General features: G+C 37.1%; 1 protein-coding gene across 3 annotated transcripts in view; it reads left to right on the top strand.

Annotated features, from left to right (window-relative positions):
* ASB4 (ankyrin repeat and SOCS box containing 4) overlaps positions 1–27,707 on the top strand; it is a 122,022-nt gene that overhangs the window by 11,040 nt on the left and 83,275 nt on the right. For 2 of the 3 annotated variants that reach the window (XM_073809699.1, XM_073809698.1), the window contains one exon: positions 26,616–26,659. In XM_073809699.1, coding sequence (XP_073665800.1) covers positions 26,616–26,659 — 44 coding nt within the window. Of the gene's footprint in view, positions 1–9,666; positions 9,725–26,615; positions 26,660–27,707 lie in introns of those variants that run through there. The other variant, XM_033863052.2, reaches the window with a different exon arrangement.

Below are 27,707 nucleotides of genomic sequence, written 5' to 3'. Positions count from 1 at the left end.
CCATTTTATTGGCATAGAGTTGCTTGTAGTAATCTCTCATGATCTTTTGTATTTCTGCAGTGTCAGTTGTTACTTCTCCTTTTCATTTCTAATTCTATTGACTTGAGTCTTCTCCCTTTTTTTCTTGATGAGTCTGGCTAATGGTTTATCAATTTTTTTTATCTTCTCAAAGAACCAGCTTTTAGTCAAAGGAATCTTGAGAAATAAAAATGAAGCTGGAGGAATCAGGCTCCCTGACTTCAGACTATACTACAAAGCTACAGTAATCAAGACAGTGTAGTACTGGCACAAAAACAGAAATATAGGTAAATGGAACAGGATAGAAAGCCCAGAGATAAACCCATGTACATATGGTCACCTTATCTTTGATAAAGGAGGCAAGAATATACAATGGAGAAAAGACAGCCTCTTCAATAAGTGGTGCTGGAAAAAATGGACAGCTACATGCAAATGAATGAAATTAGAACACTCCCTAACACCATACACAAAAGTAAACTCAAAATGGATTAAAGACCTTAATATAAGACCAGACACTATAAAACTCTTAGAGGAAAACATAGGCAGACACTCTATGACATAAATCACAGCAAGATCCTTTTTGACCAACCTCCTAGAGAAATGGAAATAAAAAGAAAAGTAAACCAATGGGACCTAATGAAACTTAAAAGCTTTTGCACAGCAAAGAAAACCATAAACAAGATGAAAAAACAACCCTCAGAATGGGAGAAAATATTTGCAAACAAAGCTACTGACAAAGGATTAATCTCCAAAATATACAAGCAGCTCATGCAGTTCAATATCAAAAACACAAACAACCCAATCCAAAAATGGGCAGAAGACCTAAATAGACATTTCTCCAAAGAAGATATACAGATTGCCAACAAACACATGAAAGGATGTTCAACATCACTAATCATTAGAGAAATGCAAATCAAAACTACAATGAGATATCACCTCATACCGGTCAGAATAGCCATCATCAAAAAATCTAGAAACAATAAATGCTGGAGAGGGTGTGGAGAAAAGGGAACCTTCTTGCACTGTTGGTGGGAATGTAAATTGATACCGCCACTATGGAGAACAGTATGGAGGTTCCTTAAAAAACTAAAAATAGAATTACCCTATGACCGAGCAGTCCCACTACTGGGCATATACCCTGAGTAAACCATAATTCAAAAAGAGTCATGTACGATGATGTTCATTGCAGCACTATTTACAATAGGCAGGACGTGGAAGCAACCTAAGTGTCCATCGACAGATGAATGGATAAAGAAGATGTGGCACATATATACAATGGAATATTACTCAACCATGAAAATAAGCAAAATTGAGTTATTTGTAGTGAGGTGGATGGATCTAGAGTCTGTCATACAGAATGAAGTAAGTCAGAAAGAGGAAAACAAATACCATATGCTAACACATATATATGGAATCTAAAAAAAAAAAAAAAGTTTCTGAAGAAGCTAGGGGCAGGACAGGAATAAAAACATAGACGTAGAGAATGGAGTTGAGGGCCCCGGGGTGGAATGATAAGCTGAGACGAAGTGAGAGAGTGGCATTGACATATATACACTACCAAATGTAAAATAGATAGCTAGTGGGAAGCAGCCGCATAGCACAGGGAGATCAGCTCGGTGATTTGTGACCACCTAGAGGGGTGGGATAGGGAGATTGGGAGGGAGATGCAAGAGGGAGGGGATATGGGGATATATGTATATGTATAGCTGATTCACTTTTTTATTAGCAGCAACTAACACAGCAGTGTAAAGCAATTATACTCTAGTAAAGATGTTTTAAAAAATAAAAACAATAATAAAAATTATAACCATCAAGGACTTGCTTTATAGCACAGGGAACTCTGCTCAATGTTATGCGGCAGGCTAGATGGGAGGGGAGTCTGCAGGAGAATGGATACGTGTATATGTATGGATGAATCGCTTTGCTGTGCATCTGAAGCTGTCACAACATTGTTAATTGGCTATATTCCAATATAAAATAAAAAGTTAAACAAAAACAAATGAACAAAAAACACCTCATTTCCAAAACACAAAAGAAATAAAACCCCTTATTTCCACCCTGTTATATTTTTTGTTAATTGTCAAATTAAAAGATTTTTATTGCTTTGCTATTTATGGTAAGCAGAGGTGAATTAGCTATAGCGAGAGTTATAGAAAATGTGCTCGTGTCAACTCTCATGAAAGAGCATCTTTAAAATTGGGTTACTTTTTATACTTTTCCTCTGCCTGCTTGTACTACTTCACTTCACATTTATTGAGTATGTTCTGCATCTCTAAGCAGTTACTGGGAACTCAAAATAAAGGAGGCATACCTTCCTGCCTTGGTGGAGATCATAATCTAGTGGGAGAGGAGGCACCTGAACAAACATGTACAATGTTATCTGTCAAGAGCTAAGAACTTTGATTTTTATCCTGTATATGCTGCAAAGCCATTAAAGCTGTCATGGTTGGAGCACAGGTTGGAAAAGAATTTCCAGACACAAGGCAGAATGTAAGGAAGACAGAGTTTATTAAAGAGAAGGGTCGCTGCAAGAATAGCGGGCCGACTTCCTGGTAGCCAGGGAAAGTCGACAATGAGCATGGGTTGCTTGTCTGTTTTTATAGCCAGGGAATGTGCAAGTCATTTGCTGACTGGGCAGAGTATGTATACATTCAGTGTGCTGAGAGGGAGAAAAACGGGGCAAATATCTTTCCTTATAATGGGATGGGAAAGGGAGCGGGCATGCTGCTTGCGAGGGCCCTGGGACACTGCAGTGGTCACATTGTGACAGAGTGGTAGGAGTCCTGTAAGTCTTTGTTCTGGCAATATTGGCCCTTTGAGTTTATCTTCTTTGTCTTTGGAGCACACTACAAAAGCCTTTTAAGGAAGGGAGAAACAGTGTTTCACAGAGGTCACTCTGATGGCTGTTGGAAGGTGAGTTGGGTAGAGTCTCCTTCCTAAGTCTCCTTGAGAGAAGATGTGAACAAGGCTGAGGCCGTGGGGAGGGAGCACAAGGAGCAGGTTTAAGGAATTTCAGAAATTGAAGGGGTGGAAATAGGTGACTGATAAGACGTGGGGGAGAAGGAGGAATTGAAGGTGACTTGGGTTGTTCAGATGTGTAAATGGGGATACACTAACTGGGATGGAAGAGGAACAGATTGGGGTGGCATGGACAGGGGAAGATTGATGAGCACCTTTGATGTGCTCCAAGCCCAGGAGAAGATTGCAGACAAGCTTTTAGTGCTTAGGAATGAGGTCTTGTCTGGACATGGAAACGTGGGGTTCGTTAGCAGAGAGCACAGCAAGTTGTGTAGAGGATCTTCAGGAAGGGTTGAGGTTGTAGCCTGAAGCAGAGTGACATATGTAACAGTCCTAAGTGGCTAGGAGGCAGGTTGAAAAGTAGGAAGTAGGATGGAGAATTAGACACTGAACTGAGCTTTAGGGATCACCTTAAGCTAGGGAAGGCAGATACTGGCATAGAGGTGATCATTTTCCTTTTCTCCTGAATCTGAATGTGGCCTTGAAGTTCTTTATACCACAGTGCTCCAGGCAGTCCTTCCCTGACCATAGAGAATGCAACCTATTTGCTATCTGGCCCTTTATACGGACTGGGAACAATGTGGACGGTGGAGGTGATAGAGGATTGGAAAGAAATCTCCAGAGTTATCTGTGCTTGGCATAATACAGCCCCTCTCCTGGCCTCTGTACCTCCATGGACAAGAGTGACAAGAGAGCCCTGGAACAACTCACCTCCTCACCTCCAATATCTGTTTCATCTCATTAGGCCTTTTATCCCTATGTTATGTGGTCACGTGGAGAAGCCCAGGCTTCCTAGTCAGCCTTCGTCCTGCAGACTCTTCCCATATAGCAGGGTACTTTCTCCCATCTCCCTATCCTCCCCCACCCCCATCTTCCAAAACACTTTTGTTGTGTCCTCTGAAACCCATAGTCAGTCATTAACAAAATCCCCTATGTTCTGAAACATCGTCTCTAAATACCTTTTCAACTTTCTGTGTTATCTACTGACCCCCCAACCCCAGGATACTTCCTCATCTGTCCTCGATGGTTCTACCCCCGCTCACAATCACTCCCTTTTATACTATACTGCCAAAATGCTCGATGATTTTAACATCCTTGTGTGTAACCTTTCCACACTTACATTTTCAGTTCCACAATTGCCTTTCCTCCAGTGACCTTGTCTTTACACTACTTCGCTGCCTACTTCTATGGTTATACTTTAAGATTTTGCTATTACCACTAATCACAACAATTCTAAAATCTTACTTTTAAGATCTCATTTTCCAGCTACCATCTTTTATCTTTTAGCTCATTCCTTCTGGTACTCCACTTTTTGAAAAATTCTTTGACCTTGTTTGATATCTGACTTTTTAAAAATGGTTGCCTTTCACCCCAAACACTCCACTTTGCATAGTGCTGATTCTTTATAGTGTGCTTTTTCACTGAAATAGCTATATATAAATCCAGTGTAGTAGACTGTAAGTATATATGTTTTTCCTAAGTTCTGAGGGCTACCATATACTTGTATCTAGTAAGAACTACTGAAAAACAATTTTGATAATTTCGTCAAGTTGGTAAGTTTTCTGAAAAATTCATGATTTCTTCCTTTGAGTACCTTTTCCTGCCATTTATTCTTTGTTCTGGTGAACAGCTTTGTCATGCAGGCTGACAAAAAGGGGTGCAAGTGATAGAACTGGGCCTGCCACAGGAAACAGGAAGAGCGTCACAGTTTTAGGCGAGAGACTCAAAGCCCATTCAAGGAGACATCTGAGGAACAGAAGTAAAGATTAACAGATACTGAGATTCTGGGGCCAGCCCTTGACATTGTAGGGGACATCATGAACCTAACTGCAGCTTGGGAATACAGGCCAGCATTTTAACAAGTGGAAGTTGAAAGCACCCATTTCTAGGGTCAGAGAAGGGACAGTGATGGGTGGTGGGAGAGGTCAAGAACTTTCTCCCTAGAGGCAACGCTAGAAAGACCAAGGCACTGCTCAGTCGGTTGATGCTTCCATTTCCAGGGACCCCATCCCCTTTGCTAATGGACTATGTGTGTACAGCACAGGCAAGCAGGAGGAATTTAGATTTTATTTGGTACGTTTTATTTTAGGAGAATTGACACAAGAGTCTTAAGGAATTACTTTTGGAGACCTATTTCATTTTCTGCCTTTCATTTATTTTTCCTGCAAGCAGTGTTTTATTATTATCATCATTATTTTTTTTAAGCCTGTGCATTTTCTTTTCATTATTGTATATTTCACAGAAGCTCTGGAGCTTGAATTTGCCTGGCTGCCTTGGGGGAAGATGAGCTCACTTCTGGTGTGGGAATTAGGGGCAGGGCTCTTTCTTATTTCAAACACAGATAGTGGTTATCATCCATGTTTACTTAATATTTTATGACTTGAAAACATAATGACTGTTTACATGAAATATGATTAAATTGCAGAGATGGAGGGGGGATGCTAAATTAAGTCCTCAGTATTCTTTGTAACCTTATATTTCATTTCAAGTAACCTCTCCTACATTCCAAAATTCAGAAAGTAAGTCGTGTGACTATTCTAAGTGAGAAGAAATTGAAGTTACTTGAATATCTTAAAAGTGGAAAATGAAGCCAATTCTAGCAACATGAGGCACTGCATAGAGGCCCATAGGTCATGAGAAATCACAGGAATTTGTCCAGGCCACTGGAATAATGGAAAATTCCTGGTGGAGGAAATTGGACAGAATTGAACAGTGAAGAGCACACAGGTGGAAGGGATGAAAGAGGACAGTGGGCTTGTGGGGCAGCAGCCTCTGCTAGACTCCATCCAGGCTGGTGATCATCCCTGCGTGCTGACAGCTGAACTCCTCTAGTCCAAGGGCAGCTGTGGAGCTGACCTGGGACCGGAAGTTGTCCCCATCACCCCCACCCCCAGGGGGCTACAGAGAAACTCACTTAGGCCATCTCCTAAAGCTTTAGTAAGCAACCTCTTGCCATCAAAGAGGGAAATAGCAAGAAAAAGCACTTTTTTCTTTTTGTGTTTTTCTTTGTGTTTTGTTGGTTTTAGGTTGGGGTCACAGACTGCATTAGTGCTTGCTAATTCTACCCCTGTTATTAACTAGAAAAGAAATTCCCTTCAATACTGAAGAAACCATTCAAAGCTTAAAGGAAATAGTGATATTGAGGAAAACTGGGAGTGAACAACTTGATAGATAAAATCAGTGACAGATAGATGGGTGGATAGATGCATGGACAAAGAAGTAGATAATGAATCTCAGAGTCCACTGGAATACATAGAACCAGTCTTTGACCTCTTCATTTCTCCCTGTCTGGTGTCAGTGATGTGTAATACATGTGATAGCCTCCTGGGTGGTCCTCACACCTCTAAACTTCGGAGTTATCTTTCTTTTTAATAGGTTTTTTAACTTGCTCAAACCCCATCTCAGGTAATGGGTTGCTCTAAGTCCCCCTAAAGATTCCTTGGCATGAAGTTCAGGGGCTTGGATCACCCTTCTTTCTTGTTTACTTGAAATTCTCCACCTTTGCTGTGTGTCTTATTTCCTGTGTCTCTTCTCTTCCCTCCACCCTGCAGTATGCAGCTACCTTCCCTTTCCTTTAATGATCTACAAAGAACCATTAAGACAATTAATACATTTGGCACTGAAGATTCAGGTAGCTGGGGGATGGATAGTCACTTCACAGTACAGCCAAATAAACAGTATAAAAGTAATTATTAAGTAGCCTTATTCTACCTCTCCTTGTTCTAACTCCCAGTGACCTTCATCACTGGACATTTCTTTCTTGTCCTCATTTTTCCTTCCACCCAGTTGTCTCACCATTTTGCTGGGCCATCAGTCCATTTCTCCAGCATCTCTCTCCCTCTCAGGTTTCCAAGGGTAAAACCAGAATTCTCCTTGTGTTCTTATTGTTCCAGGAGAGCACTGAAGGATGTTTTTCTGTAATAATCCCAACTGGTCTTTTGATGATTAACATCCTGACTATGTGGGAATAGGAATGATCTTTATTGCCACCATTCCTAGACACTGTCCTCCAGCAGGGTGGCAGAGGAGAGCCACTGCTTACCTGGGGGTCCTGCAGAGTTCAGAGCTGAGTTCTGCCCAGGAGTCGTGCAGCTCACCTGGATATCTGGGGACTTTCCCTCTTCTAAGGCTTAACATGTAGGAGCAAAGGAAGGTTGGATCAGATCATTCAGCTCCTGGCTCTGGTTTCTAGGTCAGGGTGGAACTATCTCCTGTGCTGAGCAAATTTTTACACATAATTTCAGCAAGGAGTTTTATGGTCATGTCAGATATTACTAGAGCTTTAGCCAGGAAAGACAATATGCATTACTGACCTATTTCTTAAGAAAAATAATAATAAATAAAATTTAAAACCCTATAATTTTGCAACCTAATAAACTTTTCTAAGAACAAGTTTTTAATGGATAGCAGCAATTTTAATTAAATATCTCATCTTTCAAAAACCTTTGTATACAAGCTCCAGTAATGCCACTTTATTTTGCCTATTTGTTCTTCAAGAAAGGATCATACATGGTAATATTAAAAGGACACTCACCCAAGTACACTCTACTTCAATATTAGGGCCCTCCCAGTTTTGCTCTAGAATGAAGTCTTTATGCCAAGGATTTTCACTTTCCCTCTGTTCTGCCTTCTCTTCCAGACCATGTCTCAAAGCCTGTCATTTCACATCCAGCCTGGCTGCAGGCTCTTTTCTAGCAAACAAACAAGAGTCTTAGCACCTCAAGAGGAATTCTACCTTTAGTTCTTTGAAAATAACAAGTTTCTTCTCCAGGCTACACTTGGAAAATATGGTCTTGTATGTCAGGAGCTCCCCACCCCAGAGCCTTTTTACAAGCATGCCCTCCTACTTTCATTGATATTCCCTAAACTATTATGTTTCACCTCTTGCCATGGTGATACTGACAAATCCAACAAAACTCTCAACATTAGTACCAAAATTACATTCAGAATCTTATTTGTATTTTTTAGTTTTACCCATTATATAAAGCCCCTCAAATAGGAGGGTGGTTGGAAATGGTAGTGTTAGGAGAATGGCTTTGTGTTAGTATGGAAGGAGCAAGGTTAACTCCTGACACAGACTCATTTTGAGACAACATAGAGAGTCAGAAGTATATCGACCCCTGATTATTGAACCCGGAATGGGTACACATGACCTGACAAAGGATTTTCTTTAATTTATTTTTTCTTACACAAGCAACACATGTATGCTTTCACACTGCAGAATATTCACATGTTATTGATAAAATTAAAATCTCCCTACCCTTTGTCCATGGGAAGATACTTTTCTTAGTTTCATATGTATTCTTTTCTTTGTCTATTATTTTCTTATATATGTACCTATAGAAACATATGGTATTATTGCGTGAGTGTGTGTTCATGAAGCAATATTGTCAACTAGTTTTTCTGGTGCCTTGAGGATGACTTTTTTAGCACAGAAAACACTCTTCAGAGGTGATGTTTGTTTTTAAAAATTGATAATTTATTAGTTATAGATTATGAAACCTATATCTTATGCTTGAAGAAGAGATTACAAATCTTATTATTCTATTCATAGCAAATTTCAACAATCCCTTTAAGAGGTCTTTGATTAATATTAAGACCAATTTATAGAGTTAGGTATTTAAACTTCTTTATCCAAACTGTATTCATGAAACTAATATTCTGTTTCCTTTTAAAGTTCTACATTGTCTGATTTAACAAACAAAATTTTCCCGAGTAGTTAAATAGCTCGTATATGAAATAAATTAAACTTATAAATAGATGATTCTTAAATTCTCTTAATGTTCCATTAATATTTATGAAGCACAGACATTAAATTAAAATCACAAGCCTAAATAAATTATATAATACATTTTAAATTAGAACCACAAGATTGCTGTTCTAATAAAGCTATTATTCTATCGGACCAAATTTTGAATATTACAGGTATATGAAATATAAAATTATGCAAAATTCTGAACACTAAATTATTGAAAACAGATTTGTTTATCTTGACATTTATATATTTACCTTCAAATTTTCTTAGGGTTGAAAGATGCTTACTACTAAAGAAAAATTATGTTATTTCACATGATTTTGGGGGTTACTTTATTATATAATTTTGGGGTTGTTTTCTTTGCTTGATAGAGTTTTGCAACAAACAGAGGTTATAGAGTTGCATAATTGGATCACTGTGGCAATGATGATATGCATTGGTCCTTACTTACATGAAAAATTGTAAAGCCAAGGACTCCAAAACTTCAAGAGTAAGCTGGCCACAGACATAGCTTACATGCCTGGATTCGAGTTCTGTCATTACTGGATTAGTCAGGGTTCTCCAGAGAAACAGAGCCAATAGGCCATACATAGTTACATAGAGAGAGATTTATTTTAAGGAAATGGCCCATGTGATTGTGGAGGCTTGGTAAGTCCAAAAATCTGCAGAGTGGGCCAGCAGGCTGGAGACCCAGGAAAGAGGGGCAGTTTGAGTCCAAAGGCAGTCTGCAGACAGAATTCCTTCTTGCTCAGGGGATGTCAGTCTTTGTTTTATTAAGGCCTCAAACTAATAGGATGAGGCCCACCTACATTATGGAGAGTAATCTTCTTTACTCAAAGTCCACCAAGTTAGTTTCATTTCAAAAACACCTTCACAGAAATAATGCCATTTGCAGTGACATGGTTGGACCTAGAGATTGTCATACTGAGTGAAGTTAAGTCAGACAGAGAAAGACAAATATCATATGATATCGTTTATATGTGGAATCTAAAAAGTTAGTACAAATGAACCTATTTACAAAACAGAAATGGAGTCACAGATGTAGAAAACAAACTTACGGTTACCAAGGGGGAAAGGTGGAGAGGGATAAATTGAGAAATTGGGATTGACATATACATACTACTATATATAAAATAGATAACTAATAAGAACCTACTGTATAGCACAGGGGACTCTACTCAGTACTCCATAATGACCTATATGGGAACAGAATCTAAAAAAGAGTGGATATATGTATATGTTTAACTGATTCACTTTGCTGTACAGCAGAAACTAACGCATTGTAAATCAACTATACTCCAATAAAAATTAACTAAAAAAAAGAAAAAAACCCACAAAAGCACCTTCACAGAAACATCCGGAATAATGTTTGACCAAACATTTGGGCACTGTGGGCCAGCCAAATTGACACAAAATTAACCTTTTAATTACTCACCATTTAAATCAGATTAGACTGTGAAATCCTACACAGGGGGCAACATCACTTGATTAAAGCTTGCATTCCTAAGGCTAAAATAAGTAAATGCAGTTCCATTTAACTCTAAAGATCTTTGAGCTTACATGAATCCTACCTGAATTCTTTTCATATGCTGTCTATCAATATTGCTTATCATTAGGCCCCATAAAACTCTTATAAATATTTAAATTATATCTCTGAACTTGAGGTCACCTACGTATATTTTCCATGTTACTAGTTCTCACAGGAGTACTTTATTCTTTGATACATAATATTCCTCTGCACGAATGTGCTTTAGTTTATTTAACTGACTCTAATTGATATTCAGATTTTTTGCTATCACAAATAATTATGCAATAAATAATCTTGCATGTGATTTCTTGTGCATAAGTATACGTGTTTCTGTAGGGTAAATGCCTAGAAATAGATTTGCTGAGTCTTAGAGTATGCATCTATTCAGTTTTAATCCATTACTACACTGCCTAATTGTCCTCCAGAGTGGCTATACTAAGTTAACACAACAGCAATATGAAAATACCTTTCCCTCTAATCCTTACCAATCAATTGATGTTATTGGACATTTTATTTTTTGCCTGACTGTTGCATAAAAAAAAGTATTTCATTTTCCTTTTTATTTGTGTGCTTCTGAATCTTTGTGAGACCAAGTATCTTTTTGGATATTCATTTATCTTTGTAATTCTTCTGCAATTTGACTTTCTTATGTATTCATGGGTCTGTTTCTAGAATTTTTATTCTTTAAAAAATTGATCTCTTTTTCTTATTGTGACAATAATGCTATTTAAATCACTATAGGGGCTTCCCTGGTGGCACAGTGGTTACGAATCCGCCTGCCAATGCAGGGGACACGGGTTTGAGCCCTGGTCCGGGAAGATCCCACGTGCTGCGGAGCAACTAAGCCCGTGCACCACAACTACTGAGCCTGCGCTCTAGAGCCCACAAGCCACAACTACTGAGCCTGTGTGCCACAACTACTGAAGCCTGCGCGCCTAGAGCCTGTGCTCTGCAACAGGAGAAGCCACCGCAATGAGAAGCCCACACACCGCAACAAAGAGTAGCCCCTGCTCGCCACAACTAGAGAAAGCCTGCGTGCAGCAACAAAGACCCAGTGCAGCCAAAAATAAATTAATTAATTTTTAAAAAATTTAATAAATCACTATATATTTATAATACAATTGCATATTAGATTGAATGAATTCTATTGCCCCAGCCCAGTTACCTTTTTAAAGCAAAAATAAAGATATAAATTTTATAATTAGCATGTAAAAGTTTATGAAAAATCCTGTTGACCTTAGATGTGGGATATACTGAATTTATAGATTCATTTTTGGAGAATTGACATCTTTAAAATGGCAAATCTTACCCTCCGTGAACTTGGTATTTATCCACTAATTTAGGTATACTGAGTAAAAGGAACAGTTGTAAGTAGGCCTTTAGTGATGTGGTGGTGAGGTGTGGGAAGAAAGGAGGTGTTCTATAGTCCTGTGATTAGGTCTCAGTCTTTTGGTGAGCCTCTGCCTCTGCACTGTGAACCTCACCAGTGCTTCTAAGTCCCCCCGCCCCCCACTCCCCGCTCTTAGCTGGGAGAGGATGGCTACAGGAGTCTGGAGTTGAGTGTTTCCCTTCCCCAGGTTTCTCTCTGGTAAAATAGTTTACTCCAAGGGCAGCCTTTGTTAAGAAGAATAGAATGCAATGACACATTTCAAAAAGGTTGCTTTTCCCCTCTCGCTGCTAGAAGCACAAAGGGATTTTTCTCTGATATTCACTGTGAGGACCTATTGGAGCTCCTAGTGATAAAATTCACAAGTGTGGGACAGCCCCCCATGACTGGGTCCCCTTGGAGTTTTTAACTTTCGTACTTGTCCATACTAATCCTCTAGCAAGTCTTTAATGATTACAGTTCAAATTTTCCTACCATGGCACTGGTTCCCAGAGAGGCTGGAAGGCATACTAAAAGGCAAAAACACAGTTTAAAGAGACTGAACAAGCATCAGAACCAGAGTCAGATATGGCAGGAGTATTGGAATTATCAGACCAGAAATTTAAAACAACTATGACTAATATATTAAAGAATCTAATGGAACAACTAGACAACAGATAATGTAAGCAGAAGGATGGCAATCCTAAGAAAGAAGCAAAAAGAGTTGCTAGTGATCAAAATCACCATAACAGAAATGAAGAATGGCTTTGATGGGCTCATTAGTAGACTAGACACAGCTGAGGGAAGAATCTCTGAACTTGATATCTTAATGGAAACTTCTAAAACTGAGAAGCAAAGCAAAAAAAAGGGAAAAAAAGACTGAAGAAAACAGAACAGAATAACCAGAAACTGTGAGACATCTACAAGAGATCTAACATGCATAATGGGAATACCAGAAGGAGAAGAAAGAGAGAAAGGAACAAAAGCAATATTTGAAGTAATAATGACTGAAGATTTACCACAAATTAATGTCAGACACCAAACCGCAGTTGCAGGAAGTGCAGAGAATACCAAGCCCTCTTCCCCTGCTTCAAGGAAGGACATGGTCTAAGGAGTAATTTATGCTCCAGAGTTACCCTTGGAATCAGGCTGGGAATTCACATGAAATCACATCCTTTTTTGGCTTCTTCCCTTTCCCTGTCCTTCTCCCATTCGCTTAATGTCTCTAGGAAGCCTTTCTTTAATAAATCTCTTGTAGCTGAAAAAATAAAAATTAAAGTTTAAATGAATGTTGAAATCTACCTAAAGTTTTACTTATGTCATTTGACATAATCATATTGCTTTAACTTTTAATGTGTTAACATAATAAATTACATATAGAGTTTTTTAAAAAACAGTGAACTCTACTTCATCATTTTTTAAAAATACACTGCCAGATTTGATTTGCTAATATTTATTTAGGACTCTACCTCTATGTTCTTAAGTGAAATTGACCTCTAATTTTATTCTTGGGCAGGATTTGCCTTGTTTACATTTAGAGATTGTAATAGTCTTATAAAATAACTGTCTTCTTCTTTTGTTGTGTAGTATATGGTCGTATTTTGTAATGATCCATGGATTTTTGATAAATATTTATGTCTTTATTAGGTGCAGAATTTGCTCTGTTTCATATAAATTGACACTTCTTAATGGTATTATTTAAGCATATATTTATATTTGTATTGCTCTGAACATTGTCTCTTCTCCATTTTTCCTAAAAGGACTTTTCTAATAGTATCTTCCAAAACTTCTATTAGATAAAATTTGGATCTTCTGGATGGATTGTTTGAGATTCTGTCTTCCTCTTCTTACTTTACATCTTTTTATTGTGTGTATGTCCTGTATTCTGGAAAAAAATATTTGGGTTTTTCCTCCAGCTCACTAATTTGCTCTTTTTGTGTGTCCCATCTGCTATTCTACTCATCTATTGAATGATTCATTTCAAAGATGAAGCCTTTAATTTACACGATTGCTGGCTGATTCTTTTTAAAGAATTGCTGGTTAAAATACTCTTGGAATATACTGTATCAATTAAGCTTAGAATAAAATTACAAGTCCTTAAAATGGCCTAGATTGTTCTAGATGATCAGACTCCTGTGGATTCTCTGAACTCTCCCCCCCTTGCCCATTCTGCTCCAAACACTTTGGTTTCCCTGCTATTGTCAAAATTTCAAACCCTCCACACACACATACCTGTTCCCCTCCCCTGCTTGCCCTATTTCCACCCCGCCGGGCGTTATAAGACTTGCTCCCACCACTATTCAGATCTCCACTCAAAGGTTACCTCCCCATCAGAGAGATAATCCCTGACTACCTTATCCAAAGCAGCACCTAATACCTTCAAAGACATATTCTCTCTCCCCCCTACTCCTTTCTTACTCTGCTTTATTTTTTTTAATTAATTTATTAATTTATTTATTTTTGGCTGCGTTGGGTCTTCGTTGATGTGTGCAGCCTTTCTGTATTTGCAGTGAGTGGGGCTACTCTTCGTGCAGTGCACACAGGCTTCTCATTGCGGTGGCTTCTCTTGTTGCAGAGCACGGGCTCTAGGCGCACGGGCTTCAGTAGTTGTGGCGCGCGGGCTCAGTAGTTGTGGTACGCAGGCTCTAGAGCACAGGCTCAGTAGTTGTGGTGCACAGGCTTAGTTGCTCTGTGGCATGCGCGATCTTCCCGGACCAGGGCTTGAACCCGTGTCCCCTGCATTGGCAGTCAGATTCTTAACAACTGCACCACCAGGGAAGGTCCACCCTGCTTTATTTTTGTCCAAAACACGTTTTGTGCTCTGATATTTTCTTTTGTTTATATTTTTTTTGTCTGTCTCGACCAGTAAAAATTGAAATGTCCATGATGGTAGCAACCTTGCCTGTTGTGTTTACTGTGGTATCTCCAGAAGTTAAAGTACCTGGTACATAACAGGGAAGCTGAGGAAATATGTGTTAAATAAAGTAGTGATGGTGTCTAAAGTCCAGTGCTGCCAGCTCTAGTAACTATTTCTTCACGTGTGCATTCTTTCATGCATGGTACCTCTTTCTCATGATGCTGGCTAATCTCAACTGTTAAGTGGTCATGTGTGTATCTTTGTATTTGTGTTGCCCTGTTTGGCCATCCTGGGAAAGCTCCATCAATTTACTCCAGCCAACATATGGGGGAGGTTCATGAAATGATGCTGGGAGTGGACTGGCAGACTGCTTGCAGTCACTTGTGGGAGAGGCAGAATATTGATTGGGGTGTACCTATAGCTACAGGAGAGATGGACACTCTTCATTCCTCTTGTTTGTGACCATTATTCCAAGATCCTAGTCCTTCCTTTCCAATGGAGGCCTCTACATGTGTTGTTGCTGTCTGAAGGTGGGCACCACTCTTGCTTGTTCCTTTACACAGGGAGAACCATGGAGTGGTTGACATACTTGACTTCTCCCGCTGTAGTAACCCTGTCATCTTTCTGTCCATTGTCCCGGGGCTCCCTCCTACTTCAAAGGTCTTTCAACCAAGTGCACGAAGCAGCACACTTTCCTTAAAAATAATTTTTTAATTTTGAAATAATTTATGACTCACAAGAAGTTGCCAAATAGTACGGAGGATTCCCATGTACCCTTCACTCAGTACAATGTATGTTATACGTTGTCAAAGCCAAGAAACTCATTCTGGCACAATACCATTAGCTCAGGTGCAGGCCTCATTCAGATTTCATCAGTTTTGACATGCACTCCTTTTTTTTAAAAAAACAGCTTTACTGAAATTATGATTCATATACCATATGCCATACAATTCATATCCCACAAATTCACCCATTTAAAGTGTACAATTCACTGATTTGTCGTAAATTCAGAGTTGTAAAACCATCAACATAATCTAATTTTAGACCATTTTCATTACATCCAAAAGGAAAACCCATACCCATTAGCAGTCACTCTTGATTCTCTATCCTCCAGTCCTAGGCAATCACTAATTTACCTTCTGTCTCTGTGTATTTGCCTAATGTTTTCATCCATTTTGTAGCATGTATCAGTACTTTATTCTTTTTTATTGCCAAAAACCATTTCATTATATTGCTGTACCACATTTTGTGTATCCATTCATCAGTTGTTGGAAATTTGGGTTGTTTCCACTTTTTGGCTTTTATGAATGATGCTGTTGTAGACTGTGTTTATTTTTGGGGGGGTAGTTCTATAAGATTTTATGACATAGATTCAGATAACTATCTTCACAACCAGGATACAGCAATGTTCCATCATTGCAGATAAAGTCCTTCATTTTATCTCTTAATAGTCACACACTTTCCCCAACCCTAACCCCTGGCTACCACTGACCTGTTCTCCATCACTGTAGTTTGTCACTTTGAGAATGTTATGCAGATGGAATCATACAGTATTCAAGTCCTTGAGACTGACTTTTTTTTTTTCACTCAGATAATGCTCTTGAGATCCATCCAAGTTGTTGCATGTGTCTGTAGTTTGTTTCTATTTATCGCTGAGAATTATTTCATAGTATGGGTATATCACTGTTTGTTTATTGATTCATCCATTGCAGGACGTTTGGATTGTTTCCTGTTTTGGGCTATTACAAATAAAGCTTCTATGAACATTACTTTATAGGTTTTTGTGTAAACATTAGTTTTCATTTATCTAAGATAATGTCCAGAAGTACAATTTCTGGCTCATGTGATAGTTGCATGTTTAGATTTTAAGGAAAATTCCAAACTGCTTCCCAGAGTAGCTGTATCATTTTACATTCCCACTAGCAATTTATGAGGATTCAGTTTCTCCACATCCTCTCCAGTGTTTGCTACTGTCAGTAATTTTTATTTTAGCTGTTTTAATGGGCATGTATTGGTATCTCATCATGGTTTTAATTTGTGTTTCTGTAATGACTGATTGTATTAGTTTTCTATTGCTGCCCTAACAACTTACCACCACTTTAGCAGTTTAAAACAGCACAAGTTTATTGTTTTATAGTTCTGTAGTTCAGAAGCCTGACACAGGTCCCATGAGGCTAAAATTGTGGTGTAGGCAGGGCTTCATTCCTTTTTGGAAGATTTATTTCCTTGACTTTTCTAGCTTCTAGAGGCTCCTGGCCCTCCTTGCATCTTCAAAGCCAGCAATATCACATATCTTTGACCCTTCTGTTGTTGTGTATCTCTGACCATAGCCAGAAAAGAGTTTCACCTTTTAAGGACTCATATGATAAAACTGGGCCTACCTGGATAACCCAGGATAATCTCCCTATCTCAAGGTCCTTAACTTTTTTTTTTTAGAATTTTTTTTTTGACATGGACCATTTTTAAAGTCTTTATTGAGTTTGTTACAATGTTGCTTCTGTTTTATGCTTTAGTTTTTTTGGCCCCGAGGCATGTAGGATCTTACCTCCCCGACCAGGGATTGCACCTGAACCCCGTTCACTGGAAAGCAAAGTCTTAACCACTGGACTGCCAGGGCAGTCCCAAGGCCCTTAACTTTAATCACATCTGCAAAGTCCCTTCCACCAAGTAAGATCATATATTCACAGGTTCCAGAAATTAGAAGGTGGACACCATTTGGAGGCCATTATTCTGCCTACCACATTAATGGTATTGAAAATTTTTGAGTGTACATATTTTCCATTCCCTTTGGTAAAGTATATGTTCAAATCTTTTACCCATTTCTAATTGGATTGTTTGCTTTACTGTTGAGGTAAAATACTCTTTACATGTTCTGGATATGAATGTTTCATTGAATACATGATTTGCAAATATTTTCTCCCAGTTTTTGTTTTGTGTTTTTATATTCTTAATAGGGTATTTTGCAGAGCAAGCATTTCAAATTTTGATGAGCTCCAATTCAGTGATTATTTCTTTTATGAATCATGCCTTTGGAGTCATATCTAAGAACTCTTTACCCAACTCTAGGTCACAAAGATTTTCTTCATGTTTTCTTCTAAAAGTTTTATAGTATTACATTTAAATCTGTGATATATTTGTCCAGAAGCAACTAATATTTTCATCTTTCTGCATAATCAGGACTTTCTGAGCAAAAATTACTAGCAACATAGGCTAAAGTTTAAGCATTTTATTCCCATAAATTTCCCTGTATCACTGCTTGAGCTACATACCACAGATTTTTTAATTGAAATTTTTATTGAGATAATTATAGACTCACATGCAGTGGTAAGAGATAATACAGAGAGATCCCTCATACACCTTGCCCAGTTTCCCTCAGTGGTAATATTTTGAAAAATTATAGTATAATATCACAACTAGGTTATTGACATTGATGAAACCCATTGATTTTATTCAGGTTTCCCCAGTTTTACTTGTACTCATTTGTATGTGTGTGTGTATTAAGTACTATACAATTTAATCACCTTTGTAGGTTCATGTATCCTCCACCACTGAGCAGTTCCATTACCACCACCACAAGGGTCCCTTATGTTGCCCTTTTACAGCCATACCTCTCTCCTTCTCATCCTTCCTTTCCCCACCTCCTCACAACCACTATTCTGTCTTCATTTTCTAAAATTTTGCAATTTCAGAAATGTCACATAAGTGGAATCATACAGTATGCAATTTGGGGGGATTGGCTTTTTAGCATAATTCCCTGGAGATTCATCCAAATTGTTGTATATATCAATAGTTCATTTTAAATTAATTGCTGAGTAGTTTTCCATGGTCAGTGTAACTGTAACAGTGTAAAAGTTTGTTAAACCATTCACCTGTTGAAGAACATCTGGACTGATTCCAGTTTTTGATTATAACAAAAAAGCTTCCATGAACACTCATCTATAGGTCTTTGTGTGAGCATAAGTTTTCATTTCTCTAAGATAAATGCCCAGGAATGCAATTGCTGGGTCACGTGATAGTTGCATGTTTAGTTTTTTGAGAAACTGCCAAACTGCTTCTTGAAGTAGCTGTACTATTTTACATCCCTACCAGAAATGTATGAAAAAATCCAGTTTCTCCAGATCCTCGCCAGGATATGGTGTTGTCATTATTATTTTTTTTTTATTTTAGCCATTCTGGTAAATATGTAGTGATAGATATCTCATTGTGGTTTTCTACAGTTCTGATGTGCTGTATTTTCATTTTAATTCAGTTGATTTAAAAAGTTTTTCCCTGGGACTACTTATTTGACACATGGATTATTTAGAAATAGATTGTTTGATTTCTAAGTGTTTAGTGATTTTTTTCCTTTCTTTCTGTTATTGAATTCTAGTTTGACTCCATTATGATCAGAGAACATACTTTATGTGATCTTAATTCTTTTAATTTCTTAAGGTTCATTTTATGATCTAAGAAATAGTCTTTTGTGGATGTCCCAAGCACACTTAAAAAGAATGTGTGTTCTGCTGCTGTTGGGTAGAATGTTCTTATAAATATCAATTAGATTTCTTTGGCTGGGTATTGTTTAATTCTCTTAAATCCTTCCTAACATTTTTTCCTACTATTTCTACTACCTTTTAACAAAGGGATATTGAAGTCCCCAACTGTGATTATGGATTTCTCTATTTCTTCTTTCATTTCTGTAAGTTTTTGCTTCATGTACTTTGCACCTCCCTTTTTCATGTGTTTTAAGCTATTTATACTTAAGGTAATTATTGATATTTCAGAATTCATGTCTGCCATTTATTATGTGCTTTGTTTATTCTCTTTATTTTTCATTCTTCTGATTTTTCCTTTCTTGTCTTTCTCGGTGTTGCTTGAGCTTTTTTTTTTTTTTTTTTTTGTATTCCATTTTGATTTATCTACAGTATTATCTCTTGAGTCTGTCTCTTCATTCAGTTTTTTTAAGTGGTTGTTCTAGGTGTTACAATAAGTATATGCAACTTATTGTAGTCTATTATCATCAGTATTTTACCACTTCAAGTGTAATGTGGATGCATCACCATTATTTAGGTCACTTTATTCTCCCTCTTTATAATATAGTTGCCTTAAAATATTACTTCTACATACACTGAGAACCATATCAGACACTGTTATAACTGTTAAACATGATTTTTTTTAATTGCAAGGGAAAATAATCTATTGGACTTGCCCATATAGTTTATCCTTTAAGTTGTTCTTTCTTCATTTTTGATGTTCTTTGTTTCCTTCTGTTATCATTTTCTTTCAGTATGAAGAATTTGCTTTAGCTATTCTTTCATTCTGCTGGGGATAATTTCTCTTAATTTTTTCTTTATCCTCTAATTCTTCTTATTCCTGAAGCATATTTTTACTGGATATATAATTCTGGGTTGACGGTTCTTTTCTTTCAGTACTTGAAAAATTTTGTATCACTTCTTCTGACCTTCATGATTTTTAATGAGTAACCAGCTGTTATTTGAATCATTGTTCCTCTGTAGGTAACGTGTTGATTTTTACCTGACTGCTTTGAAAAGTTTTTCTCTTGTCTGTGACTGTGATGTATTTAGGTATAGATTTTGGAGAGTTTATTCTGTTTGTGGTTTGCTCAGCTACCTGAATCTGTAGGTTTATATCTTTCATCAAAGTTGTGAAGTTTTTAGCCATTGTTTCTTTGAATTGTTTTCAATACTGCATTTTTTTTTTTCTTTCTTTCTGGGACTTTGATAACATGAATCTAAGATCTCTTGTTATTATCCTATAGGTCCCTAGGGCTCAGTTTATTCAAAAAACATTTTCCCTATGTATTTTTGATTAAATAATTTCTATTAAACTACCTTAAAGTTCACTGATTCTTACCTTGTATCTCCATTCTGTTATTGAGACTGTCCAGCGAGGTTTTTATTTAGATTATTGTATTTTTCAGTTCTAGAATTTCCATTTAAATTTTCTTTACATCTTCTATTTCTTTGCAATATTTTCTGTTTTTTAAAATTTGTTTCAAAATTGTTCACAATTGCTTGTTAAAGCATTTTAGACAGCTTTTTGTAAATCCTGCTCAGACAATTCCAACATCTGTGTTATGTAGATGTTGTCATCTATTGATTGTCTTTTCTCATTTGGTTTAGACTTTCCTGGTTCTTGGTATGACAATTGTGTACTGTACCCTGGACATTTTGAGTATTGTGTTATGAGACTTTGGTTCCTATTAAGTCATCTTCTTTAGCAACCTATTTAGGTTCAGAATGCATATCCTGTTACTCTTTTGGTGTACTATAGTTCAAATATCAGTTTAGTTTATCAAGACTCTGCCATGCTATTCTGATCTGCTCTGCTTCGGTTACCCAGATGACTGTACTGCATCCCACAATCTCTCAGCACTGTCTGAGTATATGGAAGGGTACCACCTCTTTGTTTCATGGCAAGTTTGGAAGACAGGGTTTCACCCTCTGACTCATGTGGCGAGGGTCATCTCCTTGTTACTACTGTGGGCAGAGTAGAAAACAGAGCTCTGCCCCCTTGGTCTGCCACTGCAGTGCCCAGTGTGGTAGGGGAGAGGAGTGGTGCTTTTCCTAATGTTCACCCCCACCCAGAACAGGCAGGTATGGTTAAGGAGTTTGTGTCTTGTTGGATCACCTTTTTCTGGTCCTCTGGCTAGAGAAAGCAGACTTTTCTTGGGGCTGTTTTCTGTCTGTGACTGTTGATGTTTCTAGGTTCTCTAGCATTCAGGCTGAGGTATTTATGAGGCAAGAAAAAACTCAGAGAATTTACTGCCAGGTTGTTCCTCAAGTTCCAAGGTCCCTAACCACTCCACTTTATTTTCTCCTCCCTTTAGAGTCTTCTATAAGTGTCTTACATTTTTTCCCCAAGACTTTTGTGGTTGTTGTTGCTGTGATTAGTGGGAGAAATAAAATGGAATGTGTTTACACCATTTTGTCTGGAACCAGCAGTCTCCAGAGCAGCACCCTTTGGTTTTTTTCCTCATATTTAATTCCATTTTTAAAATTTTTCTAGGATTCCCCTGAAGTTACCCATTTATGTTTCCCTCTGTGGTAATGGATTTTAAAATCACACATCTTTTCTGTTATTTCTAGTTAATCACTATGGAAGGGAGAGCTTCCACATGGGATCAGTTTGTCCTCTAGAACAAGAGTATAAAGAACATTTGTTTCTGTGAATTTATTTTATGTAAAGGGCTTATAAAATATAAAATTTAAATTATTTAAAACTCTCTTAATAAATCCTGCTTATTGAGAATAACAAAATTACATGCAAAGAAATACTAATTTCAGCAAAAATATATGCATCAATTAATAAAGCATTTAAATGATTAAAACTGGGATTTTTTTTCTAGCTTTATATATATAAAGAAATACCACAGAGACAAAGTGAGCTATTGGATTGAGCTGCTTTTGAGAAATCAGACAGCTATTGATTGGTCAATCGTTGCTATGGTTGACTCCATGGCAACAGTTGAGATGAAAGGTGAATACAAAGGGGGAAGAGAAAGAACTTAGGTGAGAATCCCAAGTAAAACCCAGAGAAAAGAGAAAGAAGAAGGGTCTCAGGGGGACTTCTAAAAAGATTTGTCAGAGGTTTAAGAGGAAGACTGGAGGATCAGTGAGCTCTATATAACTACTGAGATGGAAAAAAAAAATAGTACCATTTTGAAAAGAACCATGGATTGATATTTGTCTTCAACTTAATCATCCATTATAATAATTACTATTACTTACAATTTTACCACAGAAATTAACATGGACTATTTGAGAAACAAAGGTAAACTATGACCGTTGTGGGCATGTAAGGATATTAATTAAAGTGGAAAGATGCCCTATTGCATTAAAGAGTTTATACAAATTATTTTATCTGATTAGTGTGAGTTTAAGACAGATTGATAAAAAGTTTGTAGCTTAGTTTAAAAAAAAAAACATTGACAGGTTTCACCATACTTGTAAGAATGTTTTATTTATTTACTTCTCCATAGCAGTTCAGTCCTTCACTATATAGTTGAAAGTATTAATTTAGAGGTTGTCTATTAAGTCTTTTTTAGTAAATTAAAAGCTAACACGTAACCTATACCAGAAAATGAAGTTTAATTACTTTAAAAATTCTGAATTATATTATTGGAACATAAATGCATTTATATAACTTTTAAGTAATTACAATAATATTAGTAATGAATAGTAAAACATTACCAAAGATTCTGTTGGATCTAAGTTAATAAATGAATTAAAATTATAATTAGTAGCTTGTGAGCAAATGGTGCTTGAAAACAACAAATGCAAATAGTGCTTGAAAACAATGCCTTAAATATCTCCCATATTTTGTAATTATTAATTAGCAAACTACTCTTTTACAGATTGGATCAAGGAAAGCTTCAATGCAGCTAATGAAATTATCATAAATTTGAAATTAGTCTGGCCTGAATTAATACTCTATTCTAAAGCTAGAAACTTGATTTACATTTTAAATTTTAAATGCTTTTCATTTTCTTTCTTCAAAACCTTTCCTCAAGTCTAACTGTTTTGTTAATAGTCAACCTTTCCCTCCATGAGACACATCAGTAGTAAATCGAATGAAATCAGGATTCTTTTCAACTCTTTGAGAACTCATTTAAATGACTGGTACAGGAGTTCTGTGCACCAGCTTTGAAGATATTTTATGCTACCAATCTTTACTTAAAATGATCTCAATTTACACAAACTAGGGAAAGGTAAGAAGTCGTATATTTATTGTCAATGATAAGTTATTTTTTCCAATATTAAATTCTAACTTAAATTCTATAAAGAACATCTAACAAAATCTTTAGTTCACTTGAAGGCTGGATGTGTGTTACCTTTAAAATATTGCTATATTCTATGTTTTCTGTTACAGTAAAAAAATTAAACAGTCCCTGAGAAGAATAAGAAACATAGTAATATGTATGTGTCAATTATATATCTAATAAAGCTGGGGGAAAATGCTAATGGTAAATTATGTGAAACTATAGTACTTCATTCTTTTCTGTTCCATTTCAAATATTATTTCATACCTAGTATTCCTACATACAAAATCATTATTATTATAGATATATTTTATTCTGGCCATACCCAGGTCACAGCCAGGCACAACTGGGGTGGACTCCTGGAGTTCCTAGCCTAAGTGCTTGATCCTGTGCTAGATACTGAGATGTCAACAATCAATATGATGCTGTCAGTCCAGTGATGGAAAACAGATATGTGAAAACATAATTTTTATGGAATCCAAAAAGCAACAATGAAGTATGTTCAAAATACTATGGTAGGGCTTCCCTGGTGGCGCAGTGGTTGAGAGTCCGCCTGCCGATGCAGGGGACGCGGGTTCGTGCCCCGGTCCGGGAAGATCCCACATGCCACGGAGCGGCTGGGCCCATGAGCCATGGCCGCTGAGCCTGCGCGTCCGGAGCCTGTGCTCTGCAATGGGAGAGGCTGCAATGGTAAGAGGCCCGTGTACTGCAAAAAAAAAAAAAAAAAAAAATACTATGGTAGTGCAAAGGAAGAATTTATAAGCCTGAAGGAGTCACAGAAGACCTTCCAGATCCCAGGCCTTGTCTGCTTTCAAAGAAGTATCAACTGAGGGCAATTCTTCATGATTAGAATAATGCAGTTTAATTATAACAATGAGCTGCCGTTTTTTGAACTCTTATGTACTAGGCCCTATCCTATGCCAAGTAATTAATGTGCCCTGCTTTTGATATAATTCACACAACAATCTCATGTCATAGGTATTTTTATCATCCCCATTTCGTTGATAAGGAATCTGAAGTTTGGAGAGGTGAAATAGCCAGTCAAAGCCACAGAGTTCTTCTAAGATGTGGGGATGGCATAGTGGGGACCTGGGTCCAACAGGTAATGGCATATAGCAGGGGCCTCATTTAATATGTCAGAGTGTGAATGGTGACTGATCTCTGTATGGGGATTTGTTACATTATGACCAGGTTCAGGGGCGTGGATTACTAAAGGGTGTCTTTAGGAAACTAAGGAAGGTAAAAGAAATAAAAGTCAGTCCTGAGGATAGCATCCTAGAGCAATGGCTTTTGTGCAACAGTATAGCTTACTACTACCCCATGTGTGTCTGGGTTCAAATCCTACCTCCATCAATACGGCTTGTGTGACCTTAAGAAAGTTATTTAACCTCTTAACCCTTACTCCTCTTCATTAAAAATACATGAATTATTCTGTGTTAAAACTCAATAGTAACCGCTTAATAAACGTTAAAATTCTTATTATTGACCTCAGAGAGTGGGGTAGGATGAATTGGGGGATGGAGGTCACAAACCCTCAGAAATATTGTGTAAAATTATGTGTGGGTACATAGAATTATAGAGAGGATGGGAACCTATATCTACACACAAGTGTGCAAAAACATCATATTATGCAATAAACTTTAAATCAACTTAAACTTGACCCCAAGCCCCCATTCTGCCTTGGATGGCAGGAAATCCAAGCTCAGTCATTACTGATACTCTCCCAGCCCCATCCTTGGACAATACAAAGCTTCCTGAACTTTCAGGGAGGCCTCCCATGAATGGATTGGCAGGTTGTGCTCTGTACAACCTCAGGGGGACAATTCGCATCTCAAGAGGCTTGACCACATTCCTGAAACAGGAGGGAGGAAAAAATAGAGCATGAAACAACCCACCAATTAACATTTCAATAAATTATCCAGCCCCATGCATTTTTTTTTTTTTTGAGGGAAGAAGAAAGTCCATACCTTTCATTAGATTCTCAAAGCAAAGAGGGAGTCTGATTTGATCCAGTAAAAGAGATGGGTGTCAAACCTCTGTGCTCCACAAAGCAGGAAAACATCACATTTGCATTGATTATAGACCCTTTTCATAGTGCTGACACATCTATGAGCTTTGAGTGGCCTCATTATTTTTTTATTAAATTGGGTCAGGGTGGGGGCCCCCCATTCAACCTAAATGCAGATGGGGTCATTGTGACTGAACCGCAATATACACAATAGGTAATAAATTCTGGGAAATGAAATCTGTCATCAGACCCCTCTTTCACACAACAGAAAACAAGATGGGGTATAACATTGGGACTTGAGGCAAAAAAGTCTCCAAGATAAAGAGCCAGAACTGCATTCATTGAGTTATAAAGCATTTGGGCGGGGGTGGGGGGGGCTCTTCTTTGGACAGAACAGGAAAGGGCCAGTATTGATTCAGTAAAAAGTATGTAAAACTACTGAACAGAAGACCATGTACGTAATGGAGGGAGTTTGTGAAATACACGATGATTTTGCAAATAAATGTGGACACCTGAATAGCCACTTCATTATCAGCCTCATCTTCAAATACAGGGGGAGAGAAAGTGCTTTCTGAGGAGTAGTAGAAAAAACACTCAAGTTAATGAAAGTCATATCTGTCATTTTAAGTGCTCATTACAATGGTTATTTTTACCAGCATTTAATTTTTATAAAATTCAATTCATCAGACCTAGATCCATGATTAATCACCTAAGTATGACTAGACAAAAAGGGGTACTAATAAACAGTAAGAGAATGTCTAAGTCCCATTTTTAGCATTGTTCTTGCACTAAGTAGTTTCCACTTCTTACATCCCATTGCCTTTGGAAGAATCTGCAAGTCCCTATTTCATGATAGTTCAGTTTAGTCTTTTGTCATATTGATTTCAGAGTTCTTTAATAATTAAAAAAAATCAATGCTTTCAGAGTTCTGACATGTTATACAATCGTACTTTACATTTTTTTATCATCACAAAAATATCCTCCATCCATAGAGATAGCTGAAGATCCTTCACTAATGTGCATGGTGTAATACAAAGTACATGAAATTTGAGTTAGATTCAAATTATATACCCTGTTTCTTCATTTGTTAAGTGGGATTACAGTACCTACCTTGTAGTACCACAGGTAATATAAGTAAAATGTCAAACACAGTGTCAAGATACGGTCAGTATTGAATAAATAGTAGTTTTCTTCAAAGTAAAAGTACTAGACAACTGATAATGAAGACTATTTTATCTTGTGAGTTCTAGAACTGTGGAATTTTTGATCTGGAAAGGCCCTGAATACGAAATTTTATTTTACAGATGAGGAAACTGAAGACCCGAGGAGGTGAAAAGACTTGTTTAAGGTGAAATATCTAGCTTTCTCATTAAGTAACTGTTTGCTGAATGAAGGAAGAACATTACATCATCATCAGAAACCAATTTCCTGTGTGCCAAGTAATGATCTATCTCTTACAATCATGGCCTATGACCACGTGTGACAATGTGGAATGTAAAATATGAAAAAGATTGATAAGATTTGTATGTATCTTCTTCTTAAATATATTTTTCATTGAAATTATTGAAATCTATGTATTAATTGCACTTCACACTTAACTAATTTAACTTGTCTATTTAGGTTAAAAATGGCATTGATTTATTGTTCTAATCAATTACCTACTTTTATAATTATTATATATTACATATTTAAAAAAAAACTAAGTCACACGTGGCATATTATGACAAACAGTAGGCCATTTAATTGCTGGTTCATTGTCCAGTCACAAAAAAATAGAATTGTTGGAAATAAATTCATTAGTATAAAATACAGTTAATTTGGCATATTTCTGATGTTCAGAAGTTAGTAAATTTTATTTTCTACTCTATCAGTCTTATCAGATTTATATACAAAAAATACAAAATGGTAGATTTCCATATAAAAGAAGAAGGCATTATGATGTATGAATTTTAAAATAGTGGTTTCCTAGAAATTGCACTGAGGCAGTCCTGCCTTCCTGGGGTTATTCAGCAGCACTTCAGCTTATATAATTACCACACTAGCCTGTCTTACAGAGCCCACAAGGCACCCAGATTGGTCACCATGGCAACAGATTCTGAATCAGAGTAGCCCATCCTAATACAGTGCACAGAGCTTCTTCTCGGAAAAAGTTTTTGGTTTTTGTTTTTAATTTTAAACACATTCCCCCAAATTACAGGTATACAATTTCTGAATTTTTGTTCTAGTTTCGTTATAAGTGTAATCTGACCATTAAATGTCTGGGCACACAGTTTCTTGAAAAGCGAAGAAAATATAATGCAGATATTTAAATACAGATCGCTTTTTCATTCTGGGCACCATTTTGAAAAGAAGAAGATAACATTTCAGAATAAAAAGCACCTGAAGAAATAGTTGTG

Source organism: Tursiops truncatus, chromosome 9 (assembly GCF_011762595.2).
Source record: "Tursiops truncatus isolate mTurTru1 chromosome 9, mTurTru1.mat.Y, whole genome shotgun sequence".
Lineage (NCBI taxonomy): Eukaryota > Metazoa > Chordata > Mammalia > Artiodactyla > Delphinidae > Tursiops > Tursiops truncatus.
The sequence above is the reverse complement of the archived record's forward strand: the minus strand, read 5'-3'. Positions and strand labels throughout refer to the sequence as shown.